The sequence below is a fragment of the Monodelphis domestica genome, chromosome 1 (genome assembly GCF_027887165.1).
Source record: "Monodelphis domestica isolate mMonDom1 chromosome 1, mMonDom1.pri, whole genome shotgun sequence".
NCBI lineage: Eukaryota > Metazoa > Chordata > Mammalia > Didelphimorphia > Didelphidae > Monodelphis > Monodelphis domestica.
In genome coordinates, this window is record NC_077227.1 from 206,872,742 (window position 1) to 206,896,541 (window position 23,800).

Here is a 23,800-nt window from a genome sequence, read left to right on the forward strand (position 1 = left end):
AGCCTCCCTTCTAAAACACACATCGCCCTCTCCCTAAGTGAAATCCCTCCTGGGGCACAGATATGAGACCTTGAACAAGTTATAAGCCTCCAATTTTCCTTTTTGGGGGGAGGGAGGGGCCAAGGCCAACGTGGCAGCTGCCATTCTTCTCCTGATTGAGCTTCCTTTCTCTTGCCTTCCACCCCTGGGCTTTTCAGCTCCCTTTTGTATTTATCTTCCTCCTTCCCAAGAGGACAGTGGGAACTGACTTTGTTTTTTCTTGTATTTGTGTCCCCCCTGCTCAGCACAAAGCCTGCTACAAAGTAAACAGGTGATTATAATTCTTTTTGGTGTCCTCCCACTTGAGCCTCTTTCTAGACTAATCTTGGGAAAGTGGAACCAGCTGACAAGAAGGAAAGATAAGGCGTCTGAAGTTCAGTGATTCTGGATCTAGCTCACAGATACCTGGACCAGAGAGTATTTGCTTGAAGACCTCTAAGAGCACTTCTGAAGGGAATTTAGGTGCTTGTGTTCACTTTGGAATAGGCTTTTGGATACATAGCAGCAGCATTGAAAGGCCAGTTGTGTCCATAACCCCCTCATCATAACCCCCTGCAGACCAAGGTGGTTCTAGGCTACAGAATAAAATCATTTGCACATCAGTATTCATTTAAGGCTTGCACAGAACCTTCCTCAGAATAACCTTGTGAGGTCAGTAGACCAAGTATTTTTAATCTCTTTATAAATGAAGAAGCTGAGGCTCTGAGAAGTTTCTATGTCATGAAACCCTACAACAAAACCATCTAGGTTTTCTAGGACTCTTCTGGACCAAGATTATCTAAGATATAGCGCCTATAGTTACTTCCAGTTACTGGCCTAATTTGCAGCTCCCCCAATGAAGCACTATTCCCCCTATTTTCAGCCCATCAGTAGCTCTGATGTTGACCCATACGTCTAGCTTGGGACCTTGGGGTTATCCAGGTTTTTTTTTTAATTTTGTTTTCCTTGGGGTTACTTGATATGCTTTAGATGTTGATAAATCTGCTACAACAAATCCCTAGGTAAAAATAACATTTATATAGCTCATACGGACACTGTGCTGAAGTCTTTTATAATCTCATTTGATTCTCACAAAAATCCTGGGAGGTAGGTTATAGTATTATCCCCATCGTACAAATGAGGTAACTGAGATATGGAGAGGTTAAGTGACCTGCCCAAAGTCAAACAGAAAGTACATGTCTGAGGCCACATTTGAACTCAGGTCTTCCTAACTACAGGCCCAACACAGTCTACTATACTATCTAGCCACCCAAATGTGCTCTACACACTACACTGTATAATTACAAATGCCTTTCAGACCCAGGACTCCCCTCACTGAACAGAGGTATAATCTTCCCACATGATATCAGGCAGTATCATTCCTAAAACTCTCTTGAAAGCTCACACTTTTCCTTGGGACACAAATACATACATCAGCAACTTATAGTTTCTTCTGTGGGGGGGCTGTCCACTTTAGATCACTCCCCTCATTCCTGGTTCTGGTCTTACCTATGGATACACTGCCTCAAGATTTCCACTTAGTAGCCTTTGGACCCCAGTTCTGAAACTGCTGTCTGCGGGGCTTTTCCCCATGCATACATACTTAAAGCTGAGGCCTTGAGGGCTATGGCTAACATAAAGGCATGTTAGCATGATGAAGATCTTACACTTGTAATTATGTTACCTTGGGCAAGTCATGTCTTCATTTCTAAAAAGAGGATAAATATTTGTACTCTCCTCTTCCTCACAAGGCTGTACATTTTGAGCAGGAGGCAAGATAAAGCTCAGGCAGGAGGTTCAGATTTAAGGTTGAGAATTCAGGATTCATCATTAACAACTCTTTATTGTATGAACTGCGTGCAAGGCATTGTGCAAAATCCAACTGATTTTAACAGGTTTCTCTGATAAAAGTTTCATTCCCAAGATATGTAAAGAACTGATTTAAATGTATAAAACTGAAAATTCCCAATAGATAAATGGCCAAAGGATATAAGTTTTCAGAAAAAATTCAAGTTATTAACAACCATTTAAAAATGCTTTAAATCACTAGAGAAATGCAATATTAAAGCATCTTTGAAGCTTAATCTCACACTTATCAAAAATAAAGAAAAAATAACAAATGTTGAAGGAGCTGAAGGAAAATAGGTGCATCTGTGAATTAGTCCAGCCATTCTGGAAAATGAGCATGGAACTAAGCTCCAAAAGTTATAAACCAAACCCAGACATACCTACCACTACTAGGCTTATACCCCCCAAAATTTAAAAATATCACAGTAGATCTTTTCCTAATAGTCCAAAATTAGAAACTAAGTAGCTATCTTATTGGGGAATGGTAAAACAATTTATGATGTATAAACACAGTGGAATATTATGTCATAAGAGAACAGTTTCAAAGGAAACTAGGAAGAGTCTCAATGAATTGATATAGACTGAAATGAGCAAAACATGAAAAATTTCTACGACACAATTAAAGACTTTAGACTGATCAATACAGTAATAAACCATGAGCTCAGGAGATTAAAGATGACACAACACACTCACCTCCTGCCAGAAGTAATGAACTTAAAATGTTAAGAGAGAAACAAATTTTGGGGGATGGACAAAGTGAGCATTTGTTTTTGCTATATTATGTTTAAGATAAGGGTTCTGATTTATATTTGGAAGGAGGGATTGGTAGGAAGGACAAATTACAAATTCATACAAAGTAAATTAATAAATTTTAACAAAAAACAAACTCCAACTTAAACAAGTTAACTGGAAATTTGTAACCAAAACTTATTACATACTGACAAACACAACGGGTAAAACATGGGAAGATTTACAAGTTTTCTTGGGAATTCCTCCCCTGTTCTTATTTAAGATGCCTCAGTATTCTTTTGTACTTCTGCTTGTGCTTCATAGTGGTATGGTTTCTTATAGATACTGACTGTGATTTAATTTTAGGGCTCCATTTCCAAAAACCTAATTGAACATTACTGCCTTCCTTCAAACATAATTAATACTATACTCAAGATCGTATCTATAGAAAAGTCAAAATACTTTATCAGTGTGGCAGCTGGGTGGCTCAGTGAATTGAGAGTTAGGCCTAGAGATGGGAGGTCCTAGGTTCAAATCTGGCCTCAAGACACTTCCTAGCTGTGTGACCCTGGGCAAGTCACTTAAACCCCATTACCTAGCCCTTACCGCTCTTTTGCCTTGGAACCAATACACAGTATTGATTCCAAGATGGAAGGTAAGGGTTTAAAAAAAATACTTCATCAGTACATTTTGTCATAATTTGGGTGATACAAATATTACTTTGTACATGGGTTAGAACTTTATTTTCCAAAGGTCAGTGCAACTAGAAAGATGGATAAATTGAGGCAGACATGGGAAAAGGTGAAAAATTAAGACTGCTTAACTGGTTACTTTATATGGGGACTAGAAGTCCCAATACCTAAGTCAATGACTGGTGTGTATCTATCTATAATCCCAGCCACGCTCACATATTCTCTCATGGCCTCAACTGTTGTCATAATTTAATTACCCTATCTGTGATTTCCTGTACAAGGTCTTCTCTCAAGAGAAAATCTCCATTTGCTATTTTTGAAAATGGAGGAAGATTAAGTTCCTAAATTTGGGCACTCTTCACCCAAACTCAACCAACTTACTACATGAACAGCATTCATTGCTTAGATCTCAAAGAACTGATGTCCAAAGTGACAGGGTGGGGATTAAAGTGGGTACCAAATGAAAAACAGTTCCCACCTCCTCCAAGAATGAGCAGTTGTTGCTCTTCTGGTAGCAAGATGCTGGTATGGTTGTGCAACATTAGAGGCCATGGAACATAAGCTGTGTCAATATGGTACTCTGAACTCAGTCTTGTGGTCAAGTCAATCACTGTCACTCCAGGAACAGAGGAAGAATGGATCCAGACCCCTCCCACCAGCAGCAGTTTTCCATCAAATACATGGGCTGTGTGAGAATACCTTGGGGTGATGGGTGGCTGGACCTCTAACCTTTCCCAAGAGAATCCATTAGAGACTGGTTTCAAAAAGTATACAGAGCCCAGAGGTTCCTCTGAAACACTCAGACCTCCCACAATGAGGGCTCCTTCCTTCCAACTGCAGGCACTATGAGAGTGACGAGCATCAGGTTCTGGCCCTTCAACTGGTAAACTGACCCAGGTCATTGTGTCCATGTGTAGAAAATGCCAGTCCCCTAACACAGGATCCTTTCCATTTCGTCCTCCATACACAAACAAATATTTCTGCCTTTGGCAAAGGACCTTAGCTGCTGAATGCCGCCACCGTGGAGAGGGGAATTCTGCTTCTGGGCCAACCTCCCTGATTGTCACCTTCAGATTGTCAGCATCCTTTCCTGCTGGGATGGGGCAGCTGAGCCAATACATCCCCAATGCTGGAGTCACTGGGGACAGCCTCCCACCCAGCACAAGAACTAGAGTCTCTGAGAAGGAAGTCATAGTGTGAAAGAGGCGTCCATCCCACTGGGTTCCTGCCCCACAGCCTGGACTTGCATTCCACCTAGAGCCCTTTGGCCTTAACAACACATGACATTTGCTCATCCTTGAATGTCGCCCCTCCTGTTCCCCAAACCCCCCAGTGCTCAGGATAACATCGGAACCCAGGAGGGCTGTGGCATGGCCAAATCGCTTCAAGTCCAAGCCCTCACACTCTCCTATTATACTAGCGGGCAAGACACCAACAGGAGGGTTTGGCTCCAATCGACGAAGCACCTCCCCAGGAGGAAGCAACAGGGTTTGGGTCAGGCCAGCAGTGGACACGGTGGAAGCTGCCAGGATGAAATAATGGGAGCACTTCAAGTGCCACTCTTCAAACTCGTCAAAGGGTTCAAGCATCTCCACGCGCCTGCGCTCCTCAGCAGAAAGGAAGCCGCGGTAAAACTCGTTCATGTCAACTGCACTGCAGGCCTGCCAGCCAGCGTCGAGGAAGCGCCGCCGCTGGGCTGCCACGTCGGGGAAGCTGGCCAACCCGTGCAAGGGCGAGTTCAGCCGCTGGAAGTGCTGCAGCATGACCCGGCCAAAGGGGTCGTGTGGCCCTATCTGTTCATAGAGCACGAAGAGGGCGTTGGCGAAGTAGCCAGAGGCCCACGCCAGCAGAGCGGCGGCATTATTTGCCTCCAGGTAGGTGAGCACGGCCTCGGCCAGCAGCAGCGTGGGTGCCGCCGAGTCCAGCCCAGTCGCCTCTAGGGCGTCGCGCAGCGCTGGCAGGTCACGTAGGTCGCTGCCTAGGAGGCGATAGTCTTGACTGGCGAAGCGCAGCGCCGAATTAGGGCCAGATTCCACTTCGCTCAGGGGCGGTCCAGCTAAGCCGGCTAGCTCCGGCGTGCCGCGGATCCTCGCCGCCTTACGCTCAGCCACGTCTGGGAAGTCCACTTCCCACACGGCGGCCCGAGTCAGGTGGCCAGCCACTTTGAGGCGGAAATACAGAGAGTCAAAGCCCGCACCCAGTGATAGAATCTGCCGGCCCGGCGCGCTTTCCTCTGAGGTAGCGCGCTCCAGGAAGGCATGCACACAGTGCCTCACGGCCTGCGCGCGTACGTAGTAGCCACGGTGGATGAGTGGCGCACGCCGCGGAGCGCCCGATACCAGTAGCGCCGCGAAGGGATCGCGCACGTAGCCGTGCGCTGCCAGAGAGCACTTGCTCAAGGAGCTGCTGTCGTTCGTACTCTGGACCGCCCCAGCCCGGCGCCCGCGTGGGCCCATGGCCGGCGACACCCGACTGGAGGGCTGGAAACACCAGCAGATTCTCCGGAGGGGCGTTTAACAACGCGTCCCCTTACCCGCCACTTTGATTCTCTCAGGTCTAGAAATCTTGCCGGCGTGGATGCCCTTCCTTCCACCAGCCTGCCGGAGGTTAGTGCCTTAGAAAGCTGCCCAATCATAAAGTGGGGGAGGGACGAGCACTGAACATTTGCTTGTGATTGGCTCTACCCTCAACCCCTCCCTCTGCCTTCTGGGATTTCCGAGGAGGGGTTTGCTGAGGATGTTATTAACGTCTCCTTGGCGGCTGACGCCAGCCATGTGCTGTGAACCTTTTCCTTTTATCGTTTGGATCAAGCGGTTCTTTCGTTATATTTGGAAAGGTGTGAAGTCTTTAAGAGGTAGGTTGGGGGGGGGGGGGGGATGGTTGGAGACTTGCCTCCTTTTGTGGTCTTTTGGACTTCTAGGCTAGATAGATATAGATTTTGGACAGGTCAGAGTGGAAACTAATTTGGATGTCGAGGGTGTTGTAAAGCCAATATGTAACTTAAGTGGGAGTTGACAGACTATAGTCAGTGTGGCCAACAGAGTAATAGTGGTAAATCAAGCATTTATTAAGTGCTTACTAGGACACTGTGCTAAGATCTGGGGATTATCTTTTAAAAGACCAAAGAACACAGTCCCTGCCTTCAAAGAGCTTATATTATTATTATATTTAGCAATTTGATATATATTATATACATGCAGCCATGCAAAACATATTACCATATTAGCCATGTTACAAAAAAAAAATCAGACCAAAAAAAGTAAAGAAAGTTAAAAGATATGCTTCCATCTCCTTTTAGACTTCATCAGAAAAATTTTAAACCTTACCTTCTGTCTTAGTGTGAATTCTAAGACTAGAAGGGCAAGAACTATCCATCAGGGTTAAATGACTTGTCCAGAGTCCACAGCTAAGAAATGTTTGAAGCTAGATTTGAACTCAGGTCTTCCTAACTCCAGACCTAGGACTCCCTGCTACCAAGCTGCCACCACCATCAGGTCTTCCTTTGGAGGTGGATAGTATTTTTTGTCATAAGTCCTTTGGAATTGCCTTGGATCATTGGATTGCCCAGAATAGTTGTCATTCACAGTTGATCCTCATAAAATACTGTTGTTATGTGCACTGTTCTCCTGGTTCTGAAGAAGCTTACATTCCAATGAAGTAAAGAACAGGTTAACAATTATGTGTAAACAAGAGGTATACAGATGGAAGGTAATCTCTGAGGGAAAGCACTAGTAGTTGGGGATGGGGGACCAAGAAAAGCCTCCTGAAAAAAAGTGGATTTTGAGCAGTCTTTAGGGAAGCCAAGAAGTGGAGGTGAGAAGGGAGAGCTTTGGAGCCTTGGGAGAAAGCTGGTGAAAAAGCAGTCAAGGAGGTCAAGGACAGCAAGAAGCAAGATATTGCAAAATTTTAAAGTTCTGAGGGAGGTATGAAGAGATTGGAAAGTTAGGAGAGGGCCAGGTTATGAAAGGCTTTAAATGCCAAGCACAGGATTATAATTAACTCTGGAAATAAGAGGGAGTTACTGGAGTTTATTGAGAATGGGAGTGACATAGCCCATATCTCTGCTTTAGGAAAATCTTGTAGGTAGCTGTATGGAAAATGGTTTGGAGTGGAGAGAGGGTTGAGCCAGGAAGGCCAACTAAAACATTGTTGCTTTTCTAATAGAAGGCTGTTGGAGTAATTCAGGTGTGGGATGATGAGACCTTTTACTAGGATGGTGGTGGTGTAATTGGAGAGAAGGGAACATATATGAGAGATTTTATGAAGGTAGAGAAACAAGAAGCCCTGATAATTTATCGGTGGAAGTTTGGAGCCTGGAGTAGGAGGATGATAACACTGATAAAGGCATTTTAACTTTTATAGGGAAATTTTGGACGATGAGAGGAATTGGGAAGAAATAGCTGTAACCACATCTAAAGCAGCCCCAAGTGCTGATGGACTGAATTCTAGACAAAGGGAATTAGTTTGGGCAAAGGTATGGAGGCAGGAGAAGGTGTGTTGAGCTCAGCAATCAGATACCAAGTCAGTTTGAAACATAGAATATATAAGTCTGGAAAGCTAGACTGAAGTTATGTTGTATTGGGCTTCAGCTTCCTAGGAGTTTGCATTTCATTCTAAAGATAATAGGAATCACAAATGAATTTTTGAAGAAGGAAATTATATGTATAGATCTTTGTTTTAGGAATATTAACTTGGTGGCTAAGTGGAGGATGGATTATAGAAAAGAGAGTGGAAGCAAGGAGAACAGTTAAGATGCTATATTATAAGTGTTCATGAAAGGACTGATGGGAGCCTGACCTAGAATGGTGGTTGTAGGAGAAAGGCAGAGTAATGGGTATGAGAAAGCTTATAGTGGTAGAATAAACATAGCAGCCTACTGGATCTGTCAGTTGAGAAAGAGGAAATAGTCAAGGATGATTCTGAGGCTGTAGACCTCTGAGACTAGAAGGATAGTGGTGCTTTCAAGAGAAATTGGTAAGTTTGAATGGAGAGTGTGTTTTGGTGGGGAGATAATTTTATTTTAGATATGTTGAGTTTACAATGCCAAAGAGATGTCTGGCAGTTACTTGGCAACATGGAACCAGGATTCAGATGATTAGGCTAGATTTACAAGTTTTGGAATCATTTGCATAGAGATGATAGTCAAATGTATGGGGTCTAAAAAGATCAGTAAGAGAGCCAGTTAGAGAAAAGAAGCTCCAAAACACTTAGTTGAGGGATATCCATACTTTGAAGCCAAGAGAAAAATGATCTGAAAAAGAAAACTGAGAAAGAGCAGTTAGGTTGGAAGAGAACTTGGAGAAAGCCATGTCATGAGAAACCAAGAGAGAAAGGATGATTTAACAATGTCAGAAACTGCTGAGAGGTCAAGCAGGATGAAGACTGGGGTGAGGGTAGGGAAAACTAATGGATTTTCATAGGATTAAAGGGGCTAGGGGAAAGAAGGAATAAGCATCTATCAGGCACTTACTGTGTGCAAGGTATTGTGCTAGTTGCTTTACAAATACCTCACTTTACCATCACAACATCTCTGCAGGTACTATTTTGACCCCCCCTTTTTATAGTTAGGGAAACTGAGAAGAGAGAGGTAAAGTGGCTGATCCAGGGTCATATAGCTGTTGAGTGTGTGAGGCTGTATTTGAACTCAGGTCTTCCTAACTCCAGGACCATCAGCACCAAGCTGCAGAAATTTGGAGAATCATCTTCTAATTGATGTGGGATCAGAAGCAGGTATCAAGGGGCTGAAAAGTGACTCAAGGCGAGCAAATGGAGGCAATGAGTATAAAACCTTTTTAATGATTCAGCTATGAAATTAAGAAATTGTATAGGACAGTATGTCACAGATGTAGGAACATATGAAGATTTTTTTAAAAAGAGAGATTGGGGACATGTTTTTAGGTAGCAGAAAAGGATCCATTAGAGAGGAAGAGACTAAAGATCAACTAAAAGGAATGATCAGAGAGTCAAGATCCAAAGGGCAGCCTCTGGGAGGAGACATAATAATCTCAAAGATTAAATACACAAGTGGGGGAGAGGAGACTGGTCCTCAAGAAAGAAGATTCCAAAATTGCTTGTCATCTCCAGGAGTGAAGAGGGGAGAGAGGGAAACAATTTGGAACATATAACTTTGGAAAACTTATTTGGAAATTTGTTGTTACATGTAACTGGTAAAAATAAAATGTCTTTATTTTTTAAAAAGGAAAAGATCCCCTCTCTTCCTCAGGATCAGGAGCATAGGAAAAGAGAATAGGGAGTCAACCCAGTTGGGTGTTGAGAAGCACATGAGTTAGGAATGGAGAAGACAGATGGTGTTGGTAACCAAAAGTTTGAGATTATCAAGGCATGAGGTCCAGGGGGCAAGAGATTCAAGAATGGATGACAGTGGATAGGAGACAGTGTATAGTTGAACTGGTCAACTTTGTGGTGTTAAGGCTAAAGGGAAAAAAGGGAACGGGAGCAAGAGTGATAGAGTAGGAGAACAGGGAGAAGTGAAATGACTGGAAGTCACAATGAGTACCAGTAATAGGTTTAGGTCTCATGAGGAAGGGAGGAAATTGGAATGACAAGATAAGAGGTTTTGATTCAAGTGGGGAATTTCAGCGTTTAAGATCCTATAGGTTACACATTTATGGTTGATGGTGAAAGTTAAAAGTATTGCTCTTGAAATGCAGAATAAAAATGACTGCTTGATCACATGGTTTGATGGGGATATGATTGGGGATGTAGACTCTATAAACGATCACTCTAGTGCAAATATTAATAACATGGAAATAGGTCTTGATCAATAACACATGTAAAACCCAGTGGAGCTGCTTGTTGGCTATAGGAGGGGGGTGGGAGGAAGGAAAGAACATGAATATGTAACGATGGGAAAATACTCAAAATTAATTAAATAAACTTAACTTTAAAAAAATATTGCTCTTTCCTGAATCTGTGGAGTAAAGATACAAGTCATGGAGCTGAGAAGGTTGACCCATATGCCACTTTGGGCAGGCATTGGGATGTACAATGTACAAGCTAGGTACTAAAAAAGAAGAGACCTGGAAGTTAGTAAATTACAGCAATAAGAAGCTAGACAGAATGAACCTCATAGCTTTAGAGTAGCTGTAGCGAGGGGGCTGGAAATGGAAAGAAGCAGCAAGAGATATACCTACTCTTCCTAGCCCAGCATGTGAGGTGGCAAGAGAGAAGGAAGGATCCAGTACTGGAGAGGCCAGCGGTGCATTTCATCTGGAGGAAGTCAAAAAGCATTTATTAAATGCCAAGCATATATTCATGTTTTGTGCTAAATGCTGGGGATACAAAAGAAAGGCAGTCCTTACTTACCCTATAGGAGCTCACATACTACTGAGGGAAACAATTAGGTAGATACAAGGTATATACATCATAGATGGGAAGGAGTAGCATCTGGGAAGATGAGGGAAAAGCCTCAAGCAAAAAGTGGTATTTGAGCTAAGGTTTGAGGGAAGACGGAATCTAAAGTGGTGGAGATGAGGGGGCGCCTAGGGCTAGCACAAAGACTGGCAGGGAGTGTTGTGTTCAAGGAACTGCAGATACACCAGTGTTGCTGGAATAGAGCATGTGGTGGAGACTAGTAAGGTATTAAACTTGCAGTGCTAGGAGGCCAGGTTATGAAGAACTTGAAATGCCCAACTAGAGTTTATATGTGATTCTGAAGGTAAGAGGGAGCCACTGCAGCTAATTGAGGAAGGAGGTGGCACAGTCAGACCGGAGCTTTAGCATCACTTTGGCATCTGCATGGAGGATGGGTTGGTGAGAGGAAAGCGGAGGCCAAGAGACTAGTTAAGAGGTTATTGTAATAGTCCAGGTGAGAAAGGAGGAAGACCTCAATTAGGGTTGTGGTTGAATGGATGGAAACACGGGAAAGACTAATAGGATATGTGGAGTGAATCCAAGAGAGGAGTTGAGGATGATACCAGGGTTGAGAGTCAGGGTAACTGGAAAGATGGGGTTTGCTTGGCAGGAATAGGAAAGTTGGGAAGAGGAGAGAGGCTTTGAGGGAAAATTTGAGGTCTTTTTGGATATGTTGAGTTTGAGATGCCTAAGGTGTCCGATTGAGGTGTCCAGAAGGCATTTGGTGATAGAAGATTAGAGTTTAGGAGAGTAGGGCTGGATATAGAGATCTGAGAGTCTTAAAAAGAGTAGGAAAGAGAAAAAATTGATAGAGCTGAAATGTGTGTCTTGCTGCTCAAAAATAGGTTTTATTATGTACTTAAGAATCCACACTATCCTCCCTATCCTTTACAGCTTATAAAAAGAAAGCCATGTTTCAGAAGTCGTTTTTTTGGGTGAAAGTTGAAAGAGAGAGGCATTTCCTATTCCATCCTAAAAAAGTCTGTAGTATAGGAGTAGCAGGAAATAAGGGTTGTATTCATGAACATGAATACATTAATGAAACAGTTGGGAATTGAGAAGGAGGTAGTTCCAGGTCTGCCTTCCAGCTTTTCTTTATCCCTTCACCCTCACCTCAACCCCAGAAGCCTAGAGTTAGCAGTGACAATGCTGGGAGCCTCATTATTCAGCAGTCAAACATTCATTGAGCCCCCGCTGTGTTCTAAGTGTTGGGATGCCAAGGGGAAAGTGAAATAGCCCTTGTTGTCAAAGAACTCATAGTCTTAACAAGTCTAACATCCTGCTTAGGCAGGGAGAATTTGGTAACTGATCATTTTTTTTAACCATTATTTTATTTGGTCATTTTCATACATTGTTCATTGGAAACAGATCATTTTCTTTTCCTCCCCCGCCCCAACCCCCCTCACCCCTTCCCTAGCCAACACACCGATTTGTCTGGATATCACATGTCCTTGCTCTGGACCCATTTCCTTGTTGTTGGTATTTGCATTAGGGCGCTCATTTAGCGTCTCTCCTCCATCATGTCCCCTCAACCCCTATAGTCAAGCAGTTGCTTTTCCTCAGAGTTTTTACTCCCTCAGTTTGTCCTCTGCTTGAGGATAGTTTTTTTTTTTCTCGTAGATCACTGCAGGTTGTTCAGGGACATTGTAAAGCCATTAATGGAGAAGTCCATTACGTTCTCTTGAATACCACAATGTATCTCTCTCTGTACAATGTTCTCCTGGTTCTGCTCCTCTCACTCTGCATCACTTCCTGGAGGTTGTTCCAGGCTCCATGGAATTCCTCCACTTTATTATTCCTTTTAGCACAATAGTATTCCATCACCAACATATACCACAATTTGTTCATCCATTCTCCAATTGAAGGGCATCCCCTCATTTTCCAATTTTTGGCTACCACAAAGAGCACAGCTATGAATATTTTTGCACAAGTCTTTTTCCTTATTATCTCATTGGGGTACAAACCCAGCAGTGCTATGGCTGGATCAAAGGGCAGACAGTCTTTTATCGCCCTTTGGGCATAGTTCGAAATTGCCCTCCAGAATGGTTGGATTAATTCACAACTCCACCAGCAATGCATTAATGTCCCAACTTTGCCACATCCCCTCCAGCATTCATTACTTTACTTTGCTGTCATGTTGAACAGTCTGCTAGGTGTGAGGTGATACCTCAAAGTTGTTTTGATTTGCATCTCTCTGATTATAAGAGATCTAGAACACTTTCATGTGCATATTAATAGTCTTGATTTCTTTAACTGAAAATTGCCTATTCATGTCCCTTGGCTATTTATCAATTGGAGAATGGCTTGATTTTTTGTACAACTGGTTTAGCTCTTTATAGATTTGAGTAACTAGACCTTTGTCAGAGGTTTTTGTTATGAAGATTGTTTCCCAATTTGTTGCTTTCCTTCTAATTTTAGTTACATTGGTTTTGTTTGTACAAAACCTTTTTAATTTGATGTAGTCAAAATTATTTATTTTGCATTTTGTGACTCTTTCTAAGTCTTGCTTGGTTTTAAAATCTTTTCCTTCCCAAAGTTCTGACACGTATACTATTCTGTGTTCACCTAATTTGCTTATAGTTTCCTTCTTTATGTTCAAGTCATTCGTCCATTCTGAGTTTATCTTGGTGTAGGGTGTGAGGTGTTGATCCAAACCTAATCTCTCCCATACTGTCTTCCAATTTTCCCAGCAGTTTTTATCAAATACTGGATTTTTGTCCCCAAAGCTGGGGTCTTTGGGTTTGTCAAAGACTGTCTTACTGAGGTCATTTACGCCAAGTCTATTCCACTGATCCTCCTTTCTGTCTCTTAGCCAATACCAAATTGTTTTGATGACCGCTGCTTTGTAATATAGTTTGAGATCTGGGACTGCAGGGCCACCTTCCTTTGTATTTTTTTTTTCATTATTTCCCTGGATATCCTTGATCCTTTATTCTTCCAAATGAACTTTGTTATGGTTTTCTCTAATTCAGTAAAATAGTTTTTTGGTAGTTCAATGGGTATGGCACTAAATAGATAGATAAGTTTGGGTAGGATGGTCATTTTTATTATGTTAGCTCGTCCCACCCATGAACAATCAATGTTTTTCCAATTGTTTAGATCTAGTTTTAATTGTGTGGAGAGTGTTTTGTAGTTGTGTTCATATAGTTCCTGTGTTTGTCTCGGCAAATAGATTCCTAAGTATTTTATATTGTCTCGGGTGACTTTAAATGGAATTTCTCTTTCTAATTCTTGCTGCTGAACTGGGTTGGAGATATATAGAAATGCTGATGACTTATGTGGGTTTATTTTGTATCCTGCAACTTTGCTAAAGTTGTTGATTATTTTGATTAGCTTTTTGGTTGATTCCCTGGGATTCTTTAAGTAAATCATCATATCATCCACAAAGAGTGACAGCTTGGTCTCTTCATTGCTAATTTTAATAGCTTCAATTTCTTTTTCTTCTCTAATTGCTACTGCTAGTGTTTCTAGTACAATATTAAATAATAAAGGTGATAAGGGGCATCCTTGTTTGACTCCTGATCTTATTGGGAAGGCTTTGAGTTTTTCCCCATTGCAGATGATGTTTGCTGATGGTTTTAGGTATATACTGTTTATTATTTTTAGGAAAGGCCCTTCTATTCCTATACTTTCTAGTGTTTTCAATAGGTATGGGTGTTGTATTTTGTCAAAGGCTTTTTCTGCATCTATTGAAATAATCATGTGATTTTTGTTGGTTTGCTTGTTTATATGGTCAATTATGTGGATGGTTTTCCTAATATTGAACCATCCTTGCATTCCTGGAATGAATCCTACCTGATCATAGTGGATAACCCTTGTGATGACTTGCTGGAGTCTTTTTGCTAGTATCCTATTTAAGATTTTTGCATCTATATTTATTAGGGAGATTGGCCTATAGTTTTCTTTCTCTGTTTTTAACCTGCCTGGCTTTGGGATCAGTACCATGTTTATGTCGTAAAAAGAATTTGGTAGAACCCCTTCTTGGCTTATTCTGTCAAATAGTTTGTATAGTATTGGGGTTAGCTGTTCTTTGAATGTTTGATAGAATTCATTTGTGAATCCGTCTGGACCTGGGGATTTTTTTCTTAGGGAGTTCTTTGATGGCTTCTTCAATTTCTTTTTCTGATATGGGGTTGTTTAGGTAATTTATTTCTTCTTCTTTTAGTCTAGGCAATTTATATTTTTGTAAGTATTCATCCATATCACTTAGATTGCCATATTTTTTGCCATATAATTGGGCATAGTAATTTTTAATGATTGCCTTGATTTCCTCTTCATTAGAGGTGAGGTCTCCCTTTTCATCTTCGATACTGTCAATTTGGTTTTTTCTTTCCTTTTTTTAATTAGACTGACTAGTACTTTGTCAATTTTATTTGTTTTTCAAAGTACCAGCTTCTAGTCTTATTTATTAAATCAATAGTTCTTTGATTTTCAATTTTATTAATTTCTCCTTTGATTTTTAGGATCTCTAATTTAGTCTTCATCTGAGGATTTTTAATTTGTTCACTTTCTAGTTTTTTAATTTGCATGCCCAATTCATTGACCTCTGCCCTTCTTAATTTGTTTATATATGAACTCAAGGATATAAATTTCCCACTGAGTACTGGTTTGGCTGCATCCCATAGGTTTTGAAAGGATGTCTTCACCATTGTCATTTTCTTCGATGAAGTTATTAATTGTTTCTACGATTTGTTCTTTAACTAGCTGGTTTTGGAGAATCATATTGTTTAATTTCCAATTAATTTTTGATTTATCTATCCATGTACCCTTACTAATTATTATTTTTATTGCACTGTGGTCTGAGAAGGTTGTATTTATTATTTCTGCCCTTTTGCACTTGTTTGCAATGATTTTGTGCCCTAGTACATGGTCAATTTTTGTGAATGTACCATGTACTGCTGAAAAGAAGGTGTATTCCTTTTTGTCCCTATTTATTTTTCTCCATATGTCTACTAAATATAATTTTTCTAAGATTTCATTTGCTTCTCTCACCTCTTTCTTATTTATTTTTTGGTTTGATTTATCTAGTTCGGATAGGGGAAGGTTCAGATCTCCCACTAGTATAGTTTTTCTATCTATTTCATCCTTGAGCTCCTCTAGTTTCTCCTTTAAAAATCTGGATGCTTTGCCATTTGGTGCATACATATTGAGTACAGATATTTCCTCGTCTATACTGCCTTTTATCAGGATGTAATTACCTTCCCTACCTCTTTTAACTAGATTTATTTTTACTTTGACTTTGTCCGATGTCATGATTGCTACTCCTGCCTTCTTTTTATCATTTGATACCCAATAGGTTTGGCTCCATCCTCTTACTTTCACCCTATGCGTATCTACCTTCCTCATGTGTGTTTCTTGCAGACAGCATATGGTAGGGTTTTGGATTCTAATCCACTCTGCTATTCGCTTGCGTTTTATGGGTGAGTTCATTCCATTCACATTCAGAGTTGTGATTACTAGCTGTGTATTTCCCAGCATTTTGATTTCTACTCCTGGTCCTCGTTCACTATTTCCTTCTATACCAATGTTTGTTTATAGTCAGCCCCCCCCTTCCCTCCCTTATTTTACTTCCCTTTCTACCCCCCTTCCTTCTTATTCCCCCCCTTATTTTCCCCTGTAGTCTTTTTAAAATTCCCCCCCACCCTCTCCCTCTCTTGTACTGCTTCCCTCCCCACCAGTCCATTTTTTACCCTTCTACTCCCCTATAGGGCGCAAATCTATTCTCTTCCCCAATGGATTGGGTTGTTCTTCCCTCTTTGGGTCAGTTTCAAAGTACGTAGGAGTTGAGTATTTCCTGTCTCCTACCTCTTTACCCTTCCAGTGTATCAATGTTCTCCCCCCTCCCGCCATGAGATTCTTTTTGACATATAAATTTAACCCCATTTGTTTCTTTTCCCATTTCTTTTAGTCATAATCTCTTTTCTTTTTTAGCTCTAGTCATGTGTGTGTATATATATATATACACACATACACATGTATATGTATTTATGTATGCATATATCTATATACCTATTTATGTCTTGTCCTTCATCCTATACAGTTTGTCACTGTTCCCTCTGAGTGTAATTCTTCTAGCTGCTCAGGTGATAGCAACAGTTTTTAAGAGTTACCAATGACCTCTTTTCTTATAGGGATACATATCATTTTAACTTATTGAGTCTCTTATAAAATTTTTGTTGTTGTTTTGTTTGTTTGTTTTTTCCCCATCTTTTTTAATTACCTTTTGATGATTCTCTTGAGTTCTGTGGTTGGACATCAAATGCAGCCAGATCCTGTGTTAACCTCACCGTGTTTCCATGGTATCTGAATGGCTTCTTCTTGGCAGTTTGTAATATCTTTTCTTTCATCTGATTGTTTTTGAATTTGGCTATAACATTTCTTGGTGTTGTCAGTTGGGGATTAAATACAGGGGGTGACCTGTGGATTTTTTCAGTCTCCACTTTCCCCTCTTGTTCTAGGATCTTGGGACAGTTTTCCTGGATAATTTCCTCTAGTATTATGTGCAGGCTTTTTCTTTTGTCGTGGTCTTCTGGTAGTCCAATTATTCTTAAATTGTCTCTTCTTGAACAATTTTCTAAATCGTCTGTTTTGTGAATGAGATGCTTCACATTTTCCTCAATTTTTTCATTCTTTTTGTTTTGTTTTATAGTGTCCTGCTGCCTTGTGAGGTCACTTGATTCTAGTTGTTGTATTCTGGTTCTTAAAGATTGGATTTCATCTCTGGCTTTTTGGTCGTCTTTTTCCTTCTGGTCTGATTTTCTTTGAAGATCGTCTTTCATCCTCTACCTCATCTTTCATCTCCTTTGCCTCATTTTCCAGCTGGTTGATTTTGGCTTTCAAGACACTGTTTTCTTGTTTTAGTTCAAGTGCCTCTGTTTCCAGATGACTTATCTTAATTTTTAAGTTCTTTTCCCAATTGTCTTCAGCCTCTCTTAGTTGTGTTTTGAGTTCTTCCACAGCCTGTATCCAATTTGCTGGGATTTCTGGTTTATCGTTTGCTGATCTCTCCCCCTCTGTTCCATTTGCTGAGTAGTAGCTGTCTATTGTAGTTTCTTTCTTCTGTTTCTGTTGTTTGCTCAAATTCACCCCTTCTTTATCCCCGTATTTGTCTGTGCTCTTGTTCCTCTCATTTTCTTTGTTTTTTGGGGACTTCTATCAGTCTCCCCTCTTGGAGCTTTAACAGAAGATCTCTTGGTGTAGTCTCTGAGGGAGGGTTGTTGGGGGTTTGAGCTTCCCTGTCCTCTGGAGGCTTTTGATTGGCTTAAAGTCCAGCAGTCAATGAGGATGGGTGGGGAGCCTGGGCTTCCCTGCGATCTGGAGACTTTTGATGGGATTAGATTCAGCTGGTTCTTTCAGAAAACGCTGCTCTCTAAGGGGGGAGGGGTCGTGGCCTCCCTGGGCTCTGAGGGCTCCTGATGGGCTTGTTTGTACTGAATGAACCCTAAAGCAAAAAACCTCCTCCTCCACAATCTGTGTTGAATGCCCAGAGACTGGCCCAGGTTGCTTTCAAGGTAGGCCCTTCTTTCAGAAGCTCTGAGAGCTCCTGATGGGATTAGGATCAGCTGGTATGGGCCGAATGATCCCTGAGCCAAAAAAAAAAAGAAAAAAAACCAACCTCCTCCTCCACAATCAAGGTAAGCTCTTCGGAGCAACCCTTTTGCCGGCCCTAAGATTTCTCTCCTTTCAGTAGCTCTGAGGGCTCCTGATGGGATTGGGTTCAGCTGGTGCCCTAAAGCTGGGACCTCCCTTGAGACTCAGTTGGAAGGACCCAGCCAGGGGGCTACAGGCTTCCCTCTTCTCTCTATGTTTCCCTGCCGTCTTTGTTGGGCATCCCGGAGACTGGCTCAGGTTGCTTTCAAGGTGAGTCCTTCAAAATAGCCAGCCCTGGGGCCCTTTTGCAGACCCTGAAGTTCCCGCTGCTGCCGTGGGCTCAGCTCTCTGGGTTGGGGGTGGGGGGGGTCCTGGGACCTTCCTTCTTCCTGCCCCTTAGATCCGAGTGATCTAGGGTTTTGGCTTTTGGGGGACGGTACCTTTTGATCCAGGTCCGGGAGGAGGGTTCCCCAGGTCTGTCCTGTTGTTCAGCTTGAATTTCGGTGTCCTAGGAGCTCTCAGTTTGCGATCGGTAAGGAAGGGTTTCTGAGGTCTGAACTTTCGCAGCTTCTAAGCCGCCATCTTGACCGGAACTTCACCTTCTCTCCTGATCATTTTTTAAAATATATATATCAACCTATGAAAATATACACAAAAACTCAGTGTTCTTTCTAGTCAGCTGTATAAAATTTACCAAATACTTTATTAAATATTAGGAAAGATTCCTCCTAATGACTATAACTTTAACACCTTACCTTGTGTAAGCATAGCAGGTCCTTTTTATCCCTCATAGAATATAAAAAAATCATGTATTTCAAGAGTTCTTTTGATTCATGGAAAGAGAAAGCTGGAGATAAGCCTTTTATTCATCTTAAGAATAAGTACTGGATAGAGGTAGGGAAAAGACAATGTGTGAATCAATAATAATACTATTATTATTATTATTATTATTATTATTATTATTAGGCCTGGCCCCAGTAACCCTTAAACTTGGATGTGGAAGAATGAAATTAAAAATTCTTGGAATGAGACTAGCAATATAATAGCACTAGGAAAATTAAAGAGGGGAAATGAAACTGCCATGGTTTTTGAATAAAAATGAATTTCCTTTTGGGATGTAGTAAATTTTTATCTTACTCTTTAAGCTTCCTCAAATCCTCAGAATAGATAGATAGAATATATACTAGGGGTATGATAAATAGAGAATGTATACTGTGTGCTTGTGTATCTTTTTTATCCAGAAAGAATTAACAAATTCAAAGAAGAACATGCCAGTTTTAAGAAGTAGAAAATTTCCATCTTTATTATATGGACCTGTCAGTATTGAACCTAATATACTATAAAATTTAGGATCAAATTCCTCTCTTTCTTGATCTGAGATTTTTCAGTATTTGAATCTTAGATCCTATAAAAATAATTTATTGTTTATTTGTTTTTGTTTTTTTAATCCTATTGGTTCCAAGCCAGAAGAGTGGCAAGGGCTAGGCAATGGGGGTTAAGTGACTTGCCCAGGGTCACATAGCTAGGAAGTATCTGAGGCCAGATTTGAACCCAGGACTACACATCTCTAGGTTTGGCTCTCAATCCACGGAATCACCCAGTTGCCCCCCAAAAATAAGTTCCTGAAGATAGTTTTTTTCTCTCTACTTATGTGGTTGAGCTTATGTGGAGTGTTCTTAAAATAGCCTTATCAATTGGAAAATGTTCATGTTTTATGAAAATGTAGGTGATACACTTTCCTGACCTGGTTATGCAGTCAGTAACGGAAGAATTTGTGGAAGCAAACCTTATCTAGGGGAGATTCAAGAGTATGAGGCATGCTGAATAGAATCATACTTTGCAGTTCACAACAAGAATAGCAGCAGTGTTTGGGATCTGCAGACATCGCTTTTGCTTGAAGGAAGATATTTTTTCCACTAGAATCAGGATGGCAACAGAAGAGCGACAGCAGCAGCTACAGAAGAATAATTTTTATTTGGAATTACCCAAAGTGGTAAGAATTAAATGACAGATGACTTAATTCTTGAGCTGATGTTAATTATGTTGACTAATGCATTGTCTTTTCTCATAAAATTAAATTTGCTAGATAGAATTGTGCATTTTTAATCTTTTTATATTAAAACTTTAAAAAGGATGTCTGTAAATGAAAATAGTTTGCCTAATATAGTGTAGGCACCTAATTATTAACATTTATCTTCACCCTGTTGACACTTTAAGTTCTGAATAATTGTCTTTTTTCAGGAACTTCATGCACATTTGAATGGATCTATTAGTTCTGCTACAATGAAGAAGCTAATAGCCAAAAAGCCAGACCTTAAAATCCATGATCAGATGACCGTGATTGATAAAGGAAAGAAAAGAACTTTAAAAGAGTGGGTATATGGAGCTTCATTAGGGGTTTCTGGGTTTTCTCCCCCATACTTTTTTCTGTGCTTATAAATAGAATGGCAAAATTACGTTGATTTGTAGAGATCCTGGGTTTTGGAACTAAAGGGAAATGATAGCATATTAATTACAATGAAAAACAAGTACTTGAGTTTCTCTTTGGTGGTAATCTTTTATGTTAAATAATAAATGTGTTTACATTTTTAAATTCATTCTGAGTCTTCTTATAGATGTTTCCAGGTGTTTCAGCTCATTCATCAGATTACCACTAGCCCTGAAGATATATTAATGGTAAGTTATTAAGGGACTTTTTAGGAATTTTTAATTTTTACATTATTAAATAATTCAAGGCCTGCTTTTTTTTTGCTTTGTTTTGTTTTTCACCATGAGTCTGGGAAGATTCTGAATTTTTTGTTTTCAATTAGATCCTTTGACAAAATCAAATAATTTGCCTGGGCGCTAATACATAAATGTCAATGCTTTTTAAAGATTAATCAGAGAAAGATTTAGTATTAAGTCTGTCTTACCATGTAGGACAAAAGAAATACATTTTCTGTAGCTGGTGCTTTCTGGTAACACATAGGATTTTAACCACATCAAGTGAAAGTTGCAGAAAAAAGGCAGATTTTTGTTTAAATTTAAATAAATTCATGTGTAACCCATTGATACCACTAAGTACTGGGTTCTATAGATCATTGGGACTAACCACTATGGCATTATCTATAGTCCTTATGCAATGAGAGGAAAGAAATATTCTTAACTATTAGGAAAACATGAAAGGGTAAAATTTATTACCCTCTATCTGAAGAATTATCTTTTAGCTCATCTATTTTGAATACAAAATAATTTTTCTTTTTGTAGATTATTTATAGTTTTAATAAATTTTATGATTTATAATATAATATGAATTTATACATTTTTGTAAATGTATTAATTTCTAGACAGATCATTTTGTTGCATATTTCTACTAGACTATAAGTTCCTTGAAGACAGGAGGCAGTTTGATATAGGTAAAAGAGGCTCCATGTGGAGTCAAAGCAACTGGATTCAATTACTCTTGCATATTACTACTTGCCAATTACTACTTGCATAGACTTGGTCAAATCATTCATCTTCTGTGAGCCTAAGTTTCTGTAAAATAGGGATGAGATGATCTCCAAGATCACTTCCAGGTTTAATCAATAGTCCTGTTATCTTTTGATAAGGACTATATCTTAATTAGCCTTTTATTTTTCACAATACCTACTAACACAGGGCTCTGCACATAATAGGCACTTAATATTTCTTTTGAATTAGCAAGTGATTATAGGAATAACCACAAGATGATGAAATTCTTTTGACTGTGGAAACCAATGAATCAAAGTTCCAAATAAGCAAATTAAAAATAGTTCTTGGTCCTATGTGGTAGCTAACAAAAAGGTCAAATGATGCTAAGAAATAAATTTTTTAGATCATTTATGAATAATCACTGTTGTTCAGTCATTTCACTTGTGTTTGCCTTTGTGACCCCTTTTGGGTTTTTCTTAGCAGAGATACTGGAGTGATTTGCAATTTCCCTTCTCCAGTTCATTTTATAGATAGAAGGAAAGTGAGGCTCACCTGGTTAAGTGACTTGTCCAGGGTCATCCAACTAGTAAGTGTCTGAGGCCAGGTTTGAACTCCAGAAGAGGAATCTTCCTGACTCCAGGCCTGGCACTCTATCCGCTATGCCACTTAGTTATGCGATAATTATTGTAGATAGATACTCTAAATGTGAACTCTATCAAATGACCAATGAATTGTCATACAGCTAGAAGAAATGAATTGTTTCGTTGTTTATATTATAATAAATGAAACCAGAAGAAAAAAAAGATGATTTACAAGCTTTTCTTGAAGCAGGAAACAGTGCAGTTGGTAAAATTGGATTCAGAGTATGCTCAAAGGTAACATGAAATACTGTTTCTTGAGATACCTGGATTCATCCCATCTTACATTGCTCACTTATGAGCATAAGCTTGTGGTCATTGTGAAAGTAATTGTAATTAAACATCAAATATCTATTACAAAGTATAAAGAGGTAGAAAATTCTACATAAACTTTTATAATTCATTGAGTTCAGTGTGAAAGTGAGCACAGGAAGGAGAGCAAAAGGTATTGGCTCACTGGGGAAACAAAAGAGGCTTCAGCTTAGAGATTGTTCAGAAGCACAATGCCTCTGTGTCATGAATACTCTTCCAAAGAGAATGAAGAGATGTACTGGATGTGAGGAACGCATCCACAGAAAGTGAAGTTGACCACATGTCCTCAGGCAGGAAATGACTAGTTATATGAGAATCATCTTGGGATCGTTCATCAGTGTGCAATTACAATGGACTAACCTGCATCATTTTGGAAAATTAAAGGTACAACAATGACATGACATGATTGCAATAGTTTGTCCAGGCAAATTGTCAATGATCAACAAAGAGAAAGACAAAGATGCTGATCTTAATAATCACTATTTCCTGCAAAATTTTAACTGAAATAAAGCAGTCAGAAGGAGGCCAAAAAGGCCCAGAAATCACTTTAGTCAACAAACACATGATCTCCTTACCACCCAGAGAAAAATAGCATGCAGAGGAAACAGCAAGTTAGAAAACAAACTAATTTATAAAATATTGCAGAGGAGGATAGAATACTTTGAGAGGAAAATATTACCAAATAGTAAAAAGCATCGTAAATGAGAGAATCTAAGAGAAGCTTGTGGTCAGATCCAAATGAGCCAGATCATCTCAAAAGTGAATCATAACAAAGTCTATTCCATCCCTTAACATTGAGAAAATAAGTCAATCTTAGCATGAATTCTGAGAGGATAAGAAACATATTTTTGATCTTTTGAATACTTAGCCATCATCAAATTTAGTCAATTATAGTATATAATACTATACTTGAGTCGTAGTTTTAAACTGTCAGTAATTATCAAACCTCATTTTAGCTCTTAGTTTCAACATCTGTGTCCACTAAGTTTTTCACCAGCATTGTTAACAAGATTTAGATGGTTTTAACTTTACCTCCTTTCTTTGCTCCCACAAACCAATTGATTAGAATACTTTTTAAAAAAAGGTTAAAGGAAAAGCGAAGGATATATAGCCAACAGATTTACTAGAGCTTCGGCAGTGGGAACAGAGCAGATGTAAAATTTGCAA

The 23,800-nt window shown here is 39.9% G+C and overlaps 3 protein-coding genes across 11 annotated transcripts in view; 1 reads left to right on the forward strand and 2 right to left on the reverse strand.

The window, feature by feature from the left end:
- The window catches only part of TGM7 (transglutaminase 7), a 129,004-nt gene extending 111,995 nt beyond the window's left edge, over positions 1 to 17,009 (reverse strand). Inside the window, exon 1 of the mRNA XM_056810364.1 lies at positions 16,882 to 17,009. The gene's annotated coding sequence lies outside the window, so the exon portion shown is untranslated. The remainder of the gene's footprint in view (positions 1 to 16,881) is intronic.
- LCMT2 (leucine carboxyl methyltransferase 2) lies at positions 1,842 to 5,743 on the reverse strand. Its single transcript, XM_016428315.2, has one exon. It carries the CDS (start codon positions 5,741 to 5,743, stop codon positions 3,683 to 3,685), a length of 2,061 nt encoding a protein of 686 aa, XP_016283801.2. The 3' UTR covers positions 1,842 to 3,682.
- The window catches only part of ADAL (adenosine deaminase like), a 31,041-nt gene continuing 12,102 nt past the window's right edge, over positions 4,862 to 23,800 (forward strand). The window contains exons 1-4 of one of the 9 annotated variants that reach the window (XM_016428320.2): positions 4,862 to 5,161; positions 19,978 to 20,244; positions 20,493 to 20,623; positions 20,867 to 20,927. In XM_016428320.2, coding sequence (XP_016283806.2) covers positions 20,179 to 20,244; positions 20,493 to 20,623; positions 20,867 to 20,927 — 258 coding nt within the window. In that variant the 5' untranslated portion in view covers positions 4,862 to 5,161; positions 19,978 to 20,178. Of the gene's footprint in view, positions 5,162 to 5,754; positions 5,894 to 6,000; positions 6,142 to 18,386; positions 18,522 to 19,977; positions 20,245 to 20,492; positions 20,624 to 20,866; positions 20,928 to 23,800 lie in introns of those variants that run through there. The other 8 variants (XM_016428316.2, XM_016428317.2, XM_016428324.2 and 5 more) reach the window with 8 other exon arrangements.